Raw genomic sequence first — 16,684 nt, 5'->3', positions numbered from 1 at the left:
ATATTTTTTCGAGTTGATTAACGTTAAGTTGGTGAAATATTTTTTCGAGTTGATTAACGTTAAGTTGGTGAAATATTTTTTCGAGTTGATTAACGTTAAGTTGGTAGAGCTCAAAGCGATCAACGATTGAAAAGAACTTTTGAAAACAACGGCTATCGGAGTAGATTTATTCCAAAACAAGCCCGCGAAAACAGTCAAAAAGAGTACTAGGGACAAGAGCTATCCTTCAATCGGGCTAATAGCCCCCTAAACCTAACATTCCACTTTGGGTTGCGACCAACAAAGTCCTTTTAGTAACGGGCCGTCACCTTCTCGTATTTCGACTCCCTCAATACCGAGAGAGAGACGGAGGATGAGGACGGTTCATTCGGGGCTAGTTACGGCCGCGACCGGACAGTGACGGGGGCCAGGAGGGGGCCACGAGTAGTGAGGCCGAAGCTATTAGAAGTCGAGAAAGGGAAAAAATAAAAATAGCCTCCGAATGTACGCCGTACGAGAAGGGGGAAAGATATCTTTTATTGGTTCTCTAGCGGCTTCGAGACGGAGAAGAAGGGTCAAAACTCCATCGCTCTTAAGGCGCCAACTCCTAAATACTAAGACTCCCAGAATTTTTATTCTCTCGCAAAGTACAACCGAGAGAGAATCGATCCGTAGATACTAACGAATTGACTGTACCCCGCTAACAAACTTAGTTAGGTAAGCCTCGGTCGCTTGTTGCCTGGAGAAATAATCCGTCGCTAGCAAAACCAAAAGAATGTACGGCGCAAAAAGAGACCGAATGAATAGAATTAAGATCGAGGGGGGTGTCGAAGACCTCGACAAAGCTCCTAATTGGAAATAGCTCGTCAAGTTTCTCTTGGCTTAAATAAAGTTCCGAAGTAAGACCGTCCGACGGCTCCCCGGCAAACCTCATAACTTTCGGCGCATTTTTCGCCGCAAATAGAGGAATTCGGTCTGTTTGGTTGGATGGAAAATGCTCTATTCCTGTTTACCGGAAGAACTTATTGAATAAAATTGAAGACGCGGAAACGCTGTTCGGTTGGTTCGGAGCCCGAAGCGCATTTAAATATCAAAGGGAACGCGTCCTTGATTAAATAAATTTCGGATATTACTAAAAGAAGAACGCCCCAGTCGCGCCGGAAAGAGCCAATCTTGGTGGAAAGTTTGAATATGTTGAATCTCTTCGAATACTCGAGTATTCCAGCTACTTCGGCGAAGCCTGATAACATCGAGCGGCACCCGCGGAAGGTTAGGAGCGCGATAAAGCCACTAACGACTGGCCTCTCAGCGGTCTAGTGGCTTTAGCCCCTTCCGACAAATCCGAGAAGAGCGCGCGCGTTTTGGATAACCAAAAAGATAAAAATCGAGGACTTGGGACCCCTGCGGGAGAACATTAAAGGGGTAGGGTTGGGGGGGTGTTAGGGTTTTGGAGAGCGCTTTCGGTAACTACCCGTTCCCCGCGAGGTAATCCACGCAGAGATTTCGGGAGGATCAATATCGGGGCATCATTCGGACTGTCTGCCATTTATTTTTATCCGCTCCATCAAGTCTAATGCGGTTTTATACAGTGAAGTCGGGACCACCCGCGCGCCATTCGCCCGATGGATTGCTATAGAGTCAGTATCTCTTCTACCGAAAACTTTTAAGTACTAGCAAGGATACTCTCTCTTAAAATGTTTGTTTCGGCGCGTATGCCTCCCCGAACGACACTTTTGGTCCATTTTGGAGAAATAAATTTTCCCGTTAGGTGTAACAGCTCGCATTCGGTCAAACCGGCCTCATCTAAAAAATGAGTCTCAAGTTTAAGCCCGTCTATAACGAGGTTATTGAGTTAACCGGTGGCATTTCCTCCAACTGAAAATGTGGGCCGGTTGAGTAAATTTTTAACGAAAGGGAAAAATAGTATCCGCTTGAGTGACTCCAGAAGTATATATACTACTTGCTAGAGAAGTATATGTCTAAGCTTAAAGAATTCAAAACTTCATTTTTACATTACCCCAACAGAAGTTATTCTTTATATTCTTCGATTTTTCATAAAAATAATTTATATAAAATCAATTAAAGCAACTGTCGGCTCTATCATTGCCACCTGTATTATGAAAAGGCCCCTGTTATTAGAGATGGCCATGAATCTATCAGATTCTTAGAAAAAAGCAACTTTACTGGAGACCGTGGTGCCATCTAGGAGCAACAAACACGACACCCCACACAAGGAGAACGCAACCCGTCAAAAGTCGTGGATTTTCTTGTGTACGTTTTTCATTGGCTAGACGCTTTAGCGCCTGCTGCCGTCGGAAGGGGAAAATTCGGAAATTGTCTTCCCCCCGCCCGTAAAACGTTCATCGTAAAGGCTCGTGACGCTCGTCCAATGAAATTCGTACACAACCTTTCGTTAGCGTGTTTAAAGGCTAGCTATGTTCTCCTTGTGTTTGTTGCTCCTAGGTGCCATCTACTAATGACAAAGGAAGCTAAATTCAAAATAGCCAAATGATAACGTCGTCAGAGAGCCGTTGTAGAGTGTTATATTTGGACAAATTATACTCTATTTATTTGGCGTTAACCTAAATTATAAATCCCATGTAAAAATATTGTTTATAATTGTTTTAATTTATGTTATTGACCAATTTACAAACGATCCAATCAACGCGAGGGGTATCTATAATTATCGCCTTTTGGGTCAAAATATAGCTTAACTATCTTGTTTTGATGTCGACAATAGCGACATCTGTTGAAAAAAGAGCTACTGGACGTTGAACCGACACTTGCTTTAAATCGTTTTCATATTTTACTAAATTCTTTTTAAATTACTTGAATTGCGTTCAATTGATCAGTTTATTCGGGTCGTAATTATCAGATAACCGAAAATAATCAATTAGTCAGATAACGTTAATCTGTTATTTTCCTCTCACTCATAAATATGATCTGATATTGTACCTGATTCATTATCCCATGTAACCGATCTGCACTGATTCGTCTAGAAGCGAATTCAATTTCAATTTCAATCTATTGATTTTTAGATTTTACACTTGATACATATACTCTCGATTTCTTAATAATTTAAATTATTACAACGGGGCTAAATCAGCTTGCGATTTGTAAGCCCCGTATTTGAGATTAGGTTAAAAAGAAAATTAATTTAACTTAGATAAAATTTCCGCATCGCGCCTGAAATTTCGACGCGTGAATGCGTAAGGATATTTATATATTTATAAATCATATTTTACACATGAAATAAAAATATCATTATAATGGTGTATTTCGCCACAAACTATTTAAAACCCAATCACAGCTTGAGAAAATATATGTTTCCAGCAAATAACACTAGAACTATAGGAATACTTCTCTAAACATTTATACTTTCGATAACACTGACTCCCCCCCCCCCCCTTGACAAGAGTCTAAAACATATTTTTTTTAAAGTATATAGTTAAAATGCTTTTAAGAAGAATCCATGGCCATACAATATCCCTTTATTGTTATTAGTCTAAGACTAATTTCACACACTCGACGGAAGAACCAGCTGTAAATCGAATGACCCCAGACTGGCAGACAATTTTCCGCATATTTTCCGCCAAGATTCATATTTTCCACCAAGAGTCATATTTTCCGTCGATATTCCGTCATATTTGCCGCCAATAGTCATATTTTCCGTCGATATTCCGTCATATTTTCCACCAAAAATCATATTTTCCGTCGATATTCCGTCATATTTCCCGCCAAGAGTAATATTTTCCGTTAAGATTCCGTCATATTTTCCGCCAATAGTCGTATTTTCCGTCGATATTCCGTCATATTTTCCGTCAAGAGTCATATTTTTCATCGATATTCCATCACATTTTCCGGCAAGAGTAATATTTTCCGTCAAGATTCCGTTTTTTTTTCGTCGATATTCCGTTATATTTTCCGTCGAGTGTTAATTTATTTTAATAGTATTTAAATACTTACACCATGAATAACATAATAAGAATACGTATAACACTTCCTACAACTTTCACGGTAATTTTCATACCGAACCTCTTTTTGACACTGACCATTTTCGCCAAGCTCTGACTAAAACTCGCAAACGAAAAGTCTGACAAAATTGTGAGTGGTATATTATCTTACTTGGTAGCATTAGTCTATTTCGTATAACTCGCCTTGGGCATATTTTGACGCTAGGGGGCTGAACCAAAAATCGATTTCCAAATAAGTCTGGAAACCTTTTATGATAATTATCATACTTATTGTTCTTATGTTACTTGATTGCGCATACTTTCGATTTTCCGATAACAAATGCATCAGTTAATAAAGATTCTCGGCTTAATTAGCATGCCAAATGAAGGAGCCAAGTCAAATTTAACAAGATCCATCTCTGAATTATATCCGAAAGCTTGAAAATTAAAATAAATTTTTTGAGTATCATTTACTAGCAATTCCTTACTCAAATCAAAAAATCTCCTTTTTGGTTTATCGTACCAGTTTCGCTAATATTTTATTTTTAATTAAACACAAATTGAAAACATTTGTTCGTTAGAAAAACTATAGGTTCCATTTATTTATTTAAAGACATCAAAGCGGTTTCTATACGAAAGAGGCCCAAATGTCAAAGGACCGAGTAGAGTTGAATGTTTGCAGTACCCTGATAATAAACTATAGTAAAAATCCTGATGGAAGCCTCAGTCAACAATGTTAAGAAGCATAGTGCTATGCCTAATCATTATCACGACCAGCTATTTTCTATACGGATTAATAAATTAAAACTACTCTACCGGCAGAAACGTACGGATCGAAGAGATTCCCTAGCCATACTGTTCAAATTATGATCTGTTCCCCGTTAACTGCTGAGTTGAATTTGGAATTAAACCTTGATAATGTTTTGTCAAAAGTAAATGAACTGCAATTATCAGACTGCTATACTCCCCATGTTGGAGGCGTTTTCCTTATGAAGTTCCATTTTTACCTCGAATTTGAAATTTTGCGCTTGTTGCAGCCTCTTTCCAGGGGCTAGTAGGCCACACTTTGAAGCTCTCTGGCGCTCTTTTAACTCATCGTAGGAAAATGGGGAAAAACAGGCATACTTCTCAACTCACCCCCTACAACTCCTTAAAATTTTGGCATAACCTTTTGAAACACCCTATGTTCTACGTGTTCTCTGATCGTACAAAAGTAATGGATTTTCAGTCCAATTTTTAAAAGACTTTTTGTTCAATATTGGTCATTTTTCTGATCAAACTTTCTGGTAAATTTTAGGCCGAAAGTTGGTCGGTTTTTAGTTCAAAGTTGGTCGGTTTCTATTCAAACTTGTTCGGATTTCTGCTCAATTTTAGCACTTTACAGTTAGTCGGTTTATAGACCAAAGTTGGTCGAATTTCTGTTCCATTTTATGACGAAAGTTGGTTGGTTTTTAGTTCAAAGTTGGTCGGTTTCTATTCAAACTTGTTCGAATTTCTGCTCAATTTTAGCACCAGTTATACAGTTAGTCGGTTTATAGACCAAAGTTGGTCGAATTTCTGGCCAATTTTATGACGAAAGTTGGTTGGTTTTTAGTTCAAAGTTGGTCGGTTTCTATTCAAACTTGTTCGAATTTCTGCTCAATTTTAGCACCAGTTATACAGTTAGTCGGTTTATAGACCAAAGTTGGTCGAATTTCTGGCCAATTTTATGACGAAAGTTGGTCGGTTTTTAGTTCAAAGTTGGTCGGTTTCTATTCAAACTTGTTCGGATTTCTGCTCAATTTTAGCACCAGTTATACAGTTAGTCGTCTTATAGACCAAAGTTGGTCGAATTTCTGGCCAATTTTATGACGAAAGTTGGTCGGTTTTTAGTTCAAACTTGGTCGGTTTCTATTCAAACTTGTTCGAATTTCTGCTCAATTTTAGCACTATACAGTTAGTCTGTTTATAGACCAAAGTTGGTCAAATTTCTGGCCAATTTTAGGACTATAGTTAGTGGCTATTTAGATCAAACTTCGTCGAATGCTTGGTCCATTTTAGGATTATAGTTCTGATCAAAGTTGGTCCGTTTCTGTTAAAGCTGGCCCTCTTTTGGTTTTCAGAGCAAAGATGGTACCTATTCCGAGTATCTAAGGTAGCCGGTAATATGTTCCAAGTTGATCGATTTCTTATGCAAATTTGAACATTTAAATTGCTGCTCAAATTGGCCTATCGTAGATATTTTGCAGCATAGATCGAAAATCTGTGAGGTTTTTTCATTTTGCTAAGTTACTGAGATTTTTCTCCAAGAGAGAAAAACATTGTTCTCTATTTTAGGTGGTCAGGGATTTAACGAAAGCTTTCGAAAGTCTAGTTCCCTGAGGGAATCAGTAGAGAATGAGGGAGGCGTGTATTTGCGGTTGGCCTGCGGGTTGAGCCAATACGTTCCTGACCCTTCTTCGAAACAGAGTTTAAGTACGAGCGAAAAACCTTATATGAAATACGCGTAAACGAATCAATTTCTTTAGTGTAAAGTAAAAAATTTTGTGTTGTTAAGTTTCCGGAAAAATGAAATGCGTAAAAATTTCCAAATTGCGGAAAATTTTTCGCTAATCGGAAAAATAAAAAATTGAAACATAAATTACTTTTCAAGGGTTTTTATTTTTTTTTTAATTTTTATCGATATAAATGTCTAATAACAGTAAACATACGACAAAACTTTAATAGTGTTACATTGTTAATCAGTTTAAAGCTAGTCTAGAGATTAAGTTTTACTTTTAGATTCGAAAAAAGAGGCGAAAATGGCACTTTATTTAAATTTGCAAACAATATTAGAATGAAAACTTTTTTTATTTTTTTTCGGAAAAATACAGAAAATTTTCCGGAAAAAAGGCGTCGGTCATTTTCCGGAAAAGTTTCCGAGCGGAATATTTTCTGCGGAAAATTTTACGACTTACAACACCAAAAAAATTTTAATTTTTAAACGTTTGAATTATTTAAGACAAGGGAATTTGGGTCCTCTACGCGTTTTCCATAAAAATGTCAACTTTATATGTATAAGTTATTCACATATACATAGAAAAAAACATTCAATGATATAATATTTCACACGGAACATACAATAATTAAGTAGACGCAAAAATGGAAAATTATTATAGTCCTTGCGTTAATGAAAAGGATGTCATGGAAACGACATCACGTGATCACGAGGCACGAGCTAAACTATAGATTGTCAAAGCATATTTCGTCACAGAGATGGAAGTGACGCAATTTACTTGATATAATAACAAATTATTCTGTTACATATGGTATTTAAAAATATTTCACGGTTCTCGAGTTACTTTCTACAGGTTAACGTTTTTCTTCGAAAAATATTTTTATGGTTTTCTTGGGAATTTTTTAAAATATTTTAATTATTTTCTTTGGAATTTGGTTTTAATATTTTGATAGTTTTCTTGGGAATTTTTTTTAATATTTTAATGGTTTTCTTGGTAAAAAAATAATCTTTTAATGGTTTTCTTGGGGGGAAAATGTTATATTTGAATGGTTTTCTTGGTGAAAAATTTGAATGTTTGAATGATTTTCTTGGGAAAATATTTGAATATTTGAATGGTTTTCTTAGGGGGAAAATGTTATATTTGAATGGTTTTCTTGGGAAAATATTAGAATATTTGAATGGTTTTCTTAGGGGGAAAATGTTATATTTGAATGTTTTTTTTGGTGAAAAATTTGAATGTTTGAATGATTTTCTTGGGAAAGTATTTGAATATTTGAATGATTTTCTTGGGAAAGTATTTGAATATTTGAATGATTTTCTTGGGAAAGTATTTGAATGTTTGAATGATTTTCTTAAGGGGGAAATGTTATATTTGAATGTTTGAATGATTTTCTTAAGGGGGAAATGTTATATTTGAATAGTTTTCTTGGGATTTTTTTTTAAATTATTTTAATGGTTTTCTTGGGAAAATATTTGGTTCATGAAATATTATTTACCGAATATTTTTTAATAATCCAAGGAGATAATTGTTGTCTGCGTTAACAATGTGGCTATAGCTTGTATTTGTTTCCCGAAAAGCTTCAATGAAATTAAGGAATTGAGAGATTAAGATTTAATTTAATACATATAAGGGAGTTTTTTGTGCTTGCCTCGTTAAAGAGGATTTTCTTCAAAGGTAATTAAGCCGAGGCATGCAAAATTGAAGCTAAAAGCGCATTAATTCATGTATTTAAATAAGAAAAGATGAAAGAAGATACGAAGATCATTAGTGGACTAAGACGTACAACGCTCAGTCTATTTGGATTTAATTTATAATATTAATAAGGAAACGTTTTCTAACTTCAAAGATGTTTCGAATATTTAAAAGTGCGTTTGAAAATAATCCTTTCCTAGATATTAGCAAAATCATTTAAATATTTATGGAATCGCGATGAGTAAAAAATCCATGTTGTTAATTTTCCGAAATTTTTTCCGCTAATCGGAAATAAAAAATTTAAACAAAAAAATTAAAAACCCTTAAAAAGTAATTTAATTTTTTATTGATATAAATAAAATGTCTAATAACAGTAAACATACTACAAAACATTAATAGTGTTACATTGTTAATTAGTTTAAAGCTAGTCAAGATGTTTAGTTTTGCTTTTAGATTCGAAAAAAATGCCGCTTTATTTAAATTTGTAAACAATATTAGACCAATCATGGAATTAAAACTTTTTTATTTATTTCGGAAAAATACGTAAAATTTTCCGGAAAAAAGGCCTGGGTCATTTTCCGGAAAATTTTCCGACTTAATTAAATACTAAGTATTTATCCGTAACAAATTTTCGGGATTAATTTAGGTAGGAACTTATCTGAAGTAAAGTAATACCTTTAATGAAGTCGACTGCTTGCTCCAAACCGTAGGTATCTTTATCGCAATCGTCCAAGACGTACGCGCCGAGTTTGATCCCGGGTAAAAAGTCGCTTTGATTGTTAACCCAGTCCAGAGTGTAGAGCATGCACTCCAGCGCCTGTATTCCGCCCTGGGGCATAATGGGCCCGCAAGTCATGGTGTTCTCGCGCTCGTGGACCATCATTAATCCGCCCAAAATGATATCCCCTTCCATCTCGGCGATCCTCTTGACCGGCCACGGGTATTCGAGGCTCTCGTTCACTTTGTACCATCGCGTGGACACCGACCGCTTCCAAGGTCCGAGATAGTCGAAATCATCGTCCTGTTCGTCGAGGGGCAAACCCAAACCGAACAGTCGCGTGGTCAAGAAATCCGTCTCATTCGAGTCGGACTGACCGATCCAGCTCAAGTCCACAAACGACGAATTGGACGAAAGCCCCGTCTCGTTGGTGTCCGTCTCGTTCGGCCACGTGTAAATGAACGGGAAGAGAACCACCGTGGAGACCAGAGTCAGCCACTTATCCCCGCGTTTGATTAACGGAGACATTACCGAATTCGTAGCTAATTAAACGAACCCGTCAACGAAGACGACTTTTCGCGTCATATCTGTACCGAAGGGTGACGAAGATGACGCGTGACATCGGCGTGGCCGTCAGCGTCGGCCGCGATTTGTCAGGATGCTGACTGTCCGAAAGACGCTGAGAGACTGTAGGCGGCTCCCGTTCCGCTTCCCCAGTGACGCTGACATTGATCCGCCGACGTCCCGAGCTTCCCGTTTTATACCGATTAAGCTTACGATGGATCCCGCCAGGGGGAGACGCTATCTCTTCCATTTCTCTCTCTTTCTCTCTCTCTCGCTCCGAAGGCGTCGCGATTCCCTTCCACGTGAGACACTCGGCCAAGCTACAATGAGTTACAACCCAGCCATCCAACCCGGCCATCCTCCCGTTATTTCCACCGTTATTTACCACGGCTTACGAGGATTTACCAGACGGTGTTTTCTTATAGCATACGTAACATAATCACTCGTAAGTACGCCATAAAAGCATTTTCTTCTGCGAAACCTTGTTGGCGGGATATGAAGTAAATTACGTCACTTACAAATCCGTAACGAAAAACGCGTCATCAACTTTATACGAGGCGGTAGTCACTTAAGTAATCAAGTGTACAAATCGTTAGTAATCACGGGAAATCGCTTAAGAAAATCACTGGAATTCACGGAGAAATTGTGATAAATCACTAGAAATCAAAGAGAACTCGGAAACTAGGAGCAACAAACACAGCACTGCCCTTACAATTAGATCGCAACCCGTCAAAAGTAGTGCAATTTGTGTAAATTTTTCATTGGTCAGACGCTTGAGCGCCTGCTGCCGTCGGAAGGGGAAAATTCGGAAATTGTCTTCCCCCCGCCCGTAAAACGTGCAGCGTAAAGGTTCGTCCAATGAAATATGTACACAACACTGCTTTAGTGTGTTTAAAGCCTAGCTGCAGTAGCGGCGCTAAGGTTTTTTCACAGGTGGGCTAATTATTTTGTGGCCCCTAAGAATTTTGTGGCCCTTACAACCATGGAGTGTAGCTTCACTCCATTTTACAAATTTAGTAACCCTTTATACATTTTTCAGGAAGCGAGAAGAGCAAGGTCGTTTTCTTGTTGCGGCTCTCGTCGGGTTTACTGGACCCCTATATGACCTTGTATCCGACCTGGAGGGGACACGTACATGCCCGGGGTATTTCCATAAATTTCCTTTCTTTTCTTTCTATTGTCCATTCAACTTTCTCTCAATTTCCGCTCCCGTCCTCCCGAATCTATCTGTTTATGGTCTACTATCTTATTGAGTAAACAAATTGATTTTGAAAGGCAATAAAACAAATTTCTAGAGATAAAGAAAATTCATAAATTAAAATATGTGGCCTCTTAATTATAAATTTGTGGCCCCTTTAATATAAATATGTGGCCCCTCTCAGAAATGCAGGGGGCTAAAGCCCACTTCAGCCCACCCTTAGCGCCGCTACTGCCTAGCTGCGTTCTCCTTGTGTTTGTTGCACCTAGGTGGAAATCAACGAATGATTTTCGAAAATTAGTAATCAGGTGTATACAGATTTTACGAGTGACTACCCCCTCGACGGATGTTCGTGAAGCTGATTTTGAAAAATCGCCAAATTTCATTTTCATGGTGAGAATTTATAAGAATTTTCTATTTTTGGGTCCGTGTTAAAAATGTCTCATTCGAATATTTGACATGGAAATGTTATACTAAGGCATACTTACGATGTTACGTACACTTATAGAAATACGAAACGCAAAAACGTGTTGAAAGTTTCGCGCTCCCCGTCTTTAGCGCGAAGATTTAAGAATAACATTAAAAAAAACCATAGAAAATGTAAGGTTCGCGTTCTACAGTCCATAATGGTAAGGGTTAAAATGGACCTGCCGTATTTTTTTAAGGGCACTTGATGGGAACTTAATATCGAAAACCTTTAAAAATGGATTCTCTTCGAATTGATGAAAGAAACAAAAACTTGGGGAACTAAATGAAGTTTGATCTATTTTCAACTTGCTAACATGTGTTTTTCGCTTTACAGATAATGTGAATATTTAAGAGCCGAAAGTTTGTGAATATTTGATGTCCGAATCGCGTTTCGACCAAGTAGTCTTTGGTTGATGACTTTTTACAAGGAACTGTTTTACTTTTAATTAACTGAAATTGGGATTAAATAAACATTTTCTAAGTACTTGAAACGCCTGTAATTTCTCCAGACTAAAATTATGATTAAATAAACTGCTAAATTGGTAAAAAATACACCTTAAGGAGAAACATTGTGAAAGTTTACTTACGTTGTCTGCCACCAGATGGGGTAAGGACGCCTTCCGCGTAGAGCAGAGTAAAGGCGCAAATAGGCTGTCTCGTGGAAAAACCTAGTAAACGCCAATTTTGAAAATTATGTGAATATGTATTTAGGTCGTCTGCCACCAGATGGGGTAAAGACGCCTTCCGCGTAGAGCAGAGTAAAGGCGCAAATAGGCTGTCTCGTGTCAAAACCTAGTAAACGCCAATTTTGAAAATTATATGAATATTTATTTAGGTCCTCTGCCACCAGATGGGGTAAGGACGCCTTCCGCGTAGAGCAGAGTAAAGGCGCAAATAGGCTGTCTCGTGACAAAACCTAGTAAACGCCAATTTAGAAAATTTCGGCATTCATCGATGATATTAAAATCTTGAGATAGTTACCCCTTATATTATCATCATAAGTCTAAGTTTATGTATTTGTACCCCGCCGTTCCGCATTAGCACTACGGCTGCCTACGAGAAGTAATGCAAATCAAAATAAATATTAATTATCTCGAAAATAAATGGCGTTTACTAGGTTTTGTTTCCGTGGCATGAAGGGCTGGCCACCACCATCCTACGCATTGTAACCTGGCCACCTGAATTAATTCTTATTCTAATATGTATTTTGTAACTGTTTTTTGCTATTCCTTATTCTTAAGAATACTAAATAGTTCCCAACAATTCAAATGTTAAAATAATTTGTAATTCAGTTTAACTTTAATTGATAACCTAGTTTTCAACAAGCAAATCCATTATCGTACACTTCAATAATAAAATATTATAAAATATAATAAACTATAATAAAATATTATAAAATATAATAAATTATATTAAAATATTATAAAATATTATAAAACATTATAAAATATTATAAAATATTATAAAATATTATAAAATATTATAAAATGTTATAAAATATAATATAATAAATTATTTTAAAATATTATAAAATATTATAAAATATAATAAATTATAATAAAATATAATATGATAAAATGTAATTAAATATAATTAAATGTAATAAAATGAAATATAATGAAGTGAAATGAAATATAATGAAATGTAATGAAATGAAATATAATGAAGTGAAATGAAATATAATGAAATGTAATGAAATGAAATATAATGAAGTGAAATGAAATATAATGAAATGTAATGAAATGAAATATAATGAAGTGAAATGAAATATAATGAAATGTAATGAAATGAAATATAATGAAGTGAAATGAAATATAATGAAATGTAATGAAATGAAATATAATGAAGTGAAATGAAATATAATGAAATGTAATGAAATGTAATGAAATGTAATGAAATGTAATGAAATGTAATGAAATGAAATATAATGAAGTGAAATGAAATATAATGAAATGTAATGAAATGAAATATAATGAAGTGAAATGAAATATAATGAAATGTAATGAAATGAAATATAATGAAGTGAAATGAAATATAATGAAATGTAATGAAATGAAATATAATGAAGTGAAATGAAATATAATGAAATGTAATGAAATGAAATATAATGAAATGTAATGAAATGAAATATAATGAAGTGAAATGAAATATAATGAAATGTAATGAAATGAAATATAATGAAGTGAAATGAAATATAATGAAATGTAATGAAATGAAATATAATGAAGTGAAATGAAATATAATGAAATGTAATGAAATGAAATATAATGAAGTGAAATGAAATATAATGTAATGTAATAAAATGTAATGTAATGTAATGTAATGTAATAAATAAAATAAATAAAATAAATAAAATAAATAAAATAAATAAAATAAATAAAATAAATAAAATAAATAAAATAAATAAAATAAATAAAATAAATAAAATAAATAAAATAAATAAAATAAATAAAATAAATAAAATAAATAAAATAAATAAAATAAAATAAAATAAAATAAAATAAAATAAAATAAAATAAAATAAAATAAAATAAAATAAATAAATGACAATTTAGAAACAGTATCAGTATGCGAATGTGACGATTTTAGATAAAGCTATAATTTTTTGTTCAGATAATTTTTTATTAACATAAATGGTTCCAGTAATACAGTACCACACTAAAACACTCATTATTAAAGGAAAGCTATAACTAGTAAAATATAAGTCTAGGACTTAATACAAACCATAACGTCAGCTATAAAGAGACCACGTGTTTTTCTTCGTCGAAAAGGTTTCGGCCGGCTTTGCGTAGGGCGTGACTTGTCTATAATAGTTTGTTGTCGACCTGTTTTTCGTCAATATCGGCCCGGTTTGCTGCCACCGGCATCTGTTCGACGGGGGGCATACGCAGTCCCCCAATCAGTTCTCCCAAAGTTTTGTCTTTCTAATCAGACACAAAACAGATATCAGAGAAAGAGATTGGCTCCACTGCCGTATAAGCCTACAAAAGTAAAAAGGGTGCGTTGCGAGGTTACCAGGCAATTCCCTATTTTGAAAATCAAATTTGTTGTATAGAAAATAACTACGTTCGATATGGTTCACCGGGAAGTTGTCAATATAATGTTGGGGAATTCGAAACGAAAGAAACTTCAAGGCTTATTCACACCAGCCAACATTTTGACAATTTTAATTGTTGGCCAGCACGAGTGGCGAACAAAGTAGTTATCAGCTAGGCTAACACCCAAGTCACGACCGAGGGGTCGGACATTTACCAAAATCCCGTACACTTTGTCTAAAATCGCAAAATCTTTCAACACTCTCTATGGAAAATTAACATTGAACTCCCAAAATCACTTCAAAATGATAAAATCGCCAAAATATCAACGAAATCCCGAAATCCCGTACAAAATAATGGCAAGTGTCCGACCCCTCGGTCACGACCTTAGACCCAAGTCATCGAGCGCATTTTTACGCATTTAATACTGGTAGCCGGGTTACAATGCGTAGGAGGGTGGTGGCCAGCCATTCAAGCTACGTGAGCCAACAGCTCCCTATTTCTGTTAACACGTTTTAATGGAAAGGAGTAACCGAAAAACCCGTGGGAAAACCCTTTAATCAGTGGCCAGTGCCGCAAGCTGGATTCGAACCCGGCTCCTGTTGCGGCGAGGCGAGAAAACTAAGTACTCTCCCACGGGTGGCGGAGTGGTTAGCACTTTCGCCTCGCAGCAAGAGGAACCGGGTTCGATTCCAGCTTGTGGCACTGGGTGAAAACTCGGACCCACTCCTTCACCGTTGAGTTTGCAAGTTCTCTCCCCACTGGTTAAAGGAGTTTTCCCCGGAGTTCTTCGGTTTCCCCCTTTCCATAAAAACTTGTAGAGGTTAACGGTAATAGTTAGTGTAGAGAGCTGTTGGCCCTCGTAGCATGAAGGGCTTGCCACCACACTCCTACGAATTGTAACCCGACCGCCTGAATTAATGGCCTTAAAAGTCGCTTGATAACTTAGGCCTAAGGTGGTGCCTTGGGTATTAGCCTAGCTGATTATTATGATTATTATTACCACTTCAGTAGCTCCGTATTTTTCTGAACGAGGCTTAGCTTCGAATATTTAAATCAAATACTTTTAGTACACATCATTTTGATTACGAAAATATCAAATGAATATATTAATAATAAGTACCTTTAATCATTTAAATTTACATATTTTGTAGCAGAAGAGGTTTTTTTTTTCAATTACGAGTACTTTGATTCGCCGGTTTACGCGCGAAATCACGGCAGAGACGAAAACTGCGCAAAAATGTTGGCACGTGATGTGAATACGGCTTTAGTGGCTTTGGCAAGTCGGATTCGGACCGGCACGAAAAAAGCGATATCTAATCGGGATAAACGAAATAATATTGGTAAAATATACTTCCGAATCAGTTTGGTTTCGCTGATACGTTAAAGGGCATATATACAGAATTTTTATTGAAAAGCGTATCTCCATTTTTACGTCCACGAATGGGTTTCGAGAATTAATCCCAGATCGAGAAGTAGTTGTTTGATTTCTAGCGATTTTAGACTTCAAATGCACGTACCTTTTTTAAATTAAGACCGACTTTGTTGTAAATTATATTTTTAGTTAGTACTGATTATTAATTATTGTGTGAGATTTCTAGCCAGGGCTGGACGTAATTAAGGATATTTATTTTAGTATTCAGTCCTATCTTAATTTATTTTAGCAGTCAATGTCTAGTGGGGGTTAAAATGGAGGTATGAAAACAAGAAGGTCAGCCAAAATTTTGCTTTACTTATCAGAATTAAAATATGAGTTCAGATCACTTGAATTACATGACGTTGGCCGATCACAGTTTTTTCACGACTTTTACTAGTTTAAAATATTTTCATTGATAATATCATCAAATGACGCATTAATTTGAGATCGGGATTCTGAATCAGAACTTGTCTGAGGTGCAGTGGACTCTCGGGACTCTTGATTTTCTACAAGCTCTACAAGCGTGTTGTGATTTTGTTTTTAAATAAAATGGGATTGATGAATGATGAATTTATGGTACGCCATATTCGCCATTGTTTATGAATATTTAGGTTAATTTTTCACTATGTAAAGTTAAAAGGAACCACCTATGGACTACATTGTAATTGACTAGTGAGTCCTTAGAATTCTATTAATTTTATTAGTCAAATACCGTGACTAGTGCCTAGTGTCCAACCCAGTTTCTGGCCAATTCGCGTACGCGCTATTGTCATATTTGAATTTCGTACCAATTGATACCGGCGCCATCTAACTCGAAAAAATATTCGTTCGCGTGTCGCTACCTCATTTTCAAAACCAGGTAACTCAGCAAATTCGGTTCGCGTTTCGCTAACTTATTTCCAAAACCAGGTAACTAGAACAATTCGGTTTGTCTAAAAATTCATTTAAATTATCGTGTTCGCGTTTCGCTGATTTATTTCCAAAACCAGGTAACTCGAACAATTCGGTTTGTCTAAAAATTAATTTAAATTATAGGGTTCGCGTTTCGTTGCTTTATTTCCAAAACCAGGTAACTCAAAAAATTATTTTTACATAAAATACCTTTTGGGATTGTTAAGTTAATGTACAAGAGGATTGGAAATTTGTTCAAATATAAATTTAATATTTAAAATATAATTAATAC

General features: G+C 35.8%; 1 protein-coding gene across 2 annotated transcripts in view; it reads right to left on the bottom strand.

The window, feature by feature from the left end:
* Positions 1 to 9,525, bottom strand: part of LOC149924481 (metabotropic glutamate receptor 6-like) — a 240,940-nt gene extending 231,415 nt beyond the window's left edge. For both annotated transcript variants that reach the window (XM_090159851.1, XM_090159852.1), the window contains exon 1: positions 8,777 to 9,525. In XM_090159851.1, the coding sequence (XP_090015977.1) occupies positions 8,777 to 9,347 (571 nt within the window). In that variant the 5' untranslated portion in view covers positions 9,348 to 9,525. The remainder of the gene's footprint in view (positions 1 to 8,776) is intronic.
* Positions 9,526 to 16,684: the final 7,159 nt, after the last annotated feature.

Source organism: Leiobunum rupestre, chromosome 10 (assembly GCF_980474605.1).
Source record: "Leiobunum rupestre chromosome 10, qqLeiRupe1.1.hap1, whole genome shotgun sequence".
NCBI lineage: Eukaryota > Metazoa > Arthropoda > Arachnida > Opiliones > Sclerosomatidae > Leiobunum > Leiobunum rupestre.
Note: the sequence above shows the minus strand (reverse complement) of the source record. Positions and strands in the feature narration are given on the sequence as shown.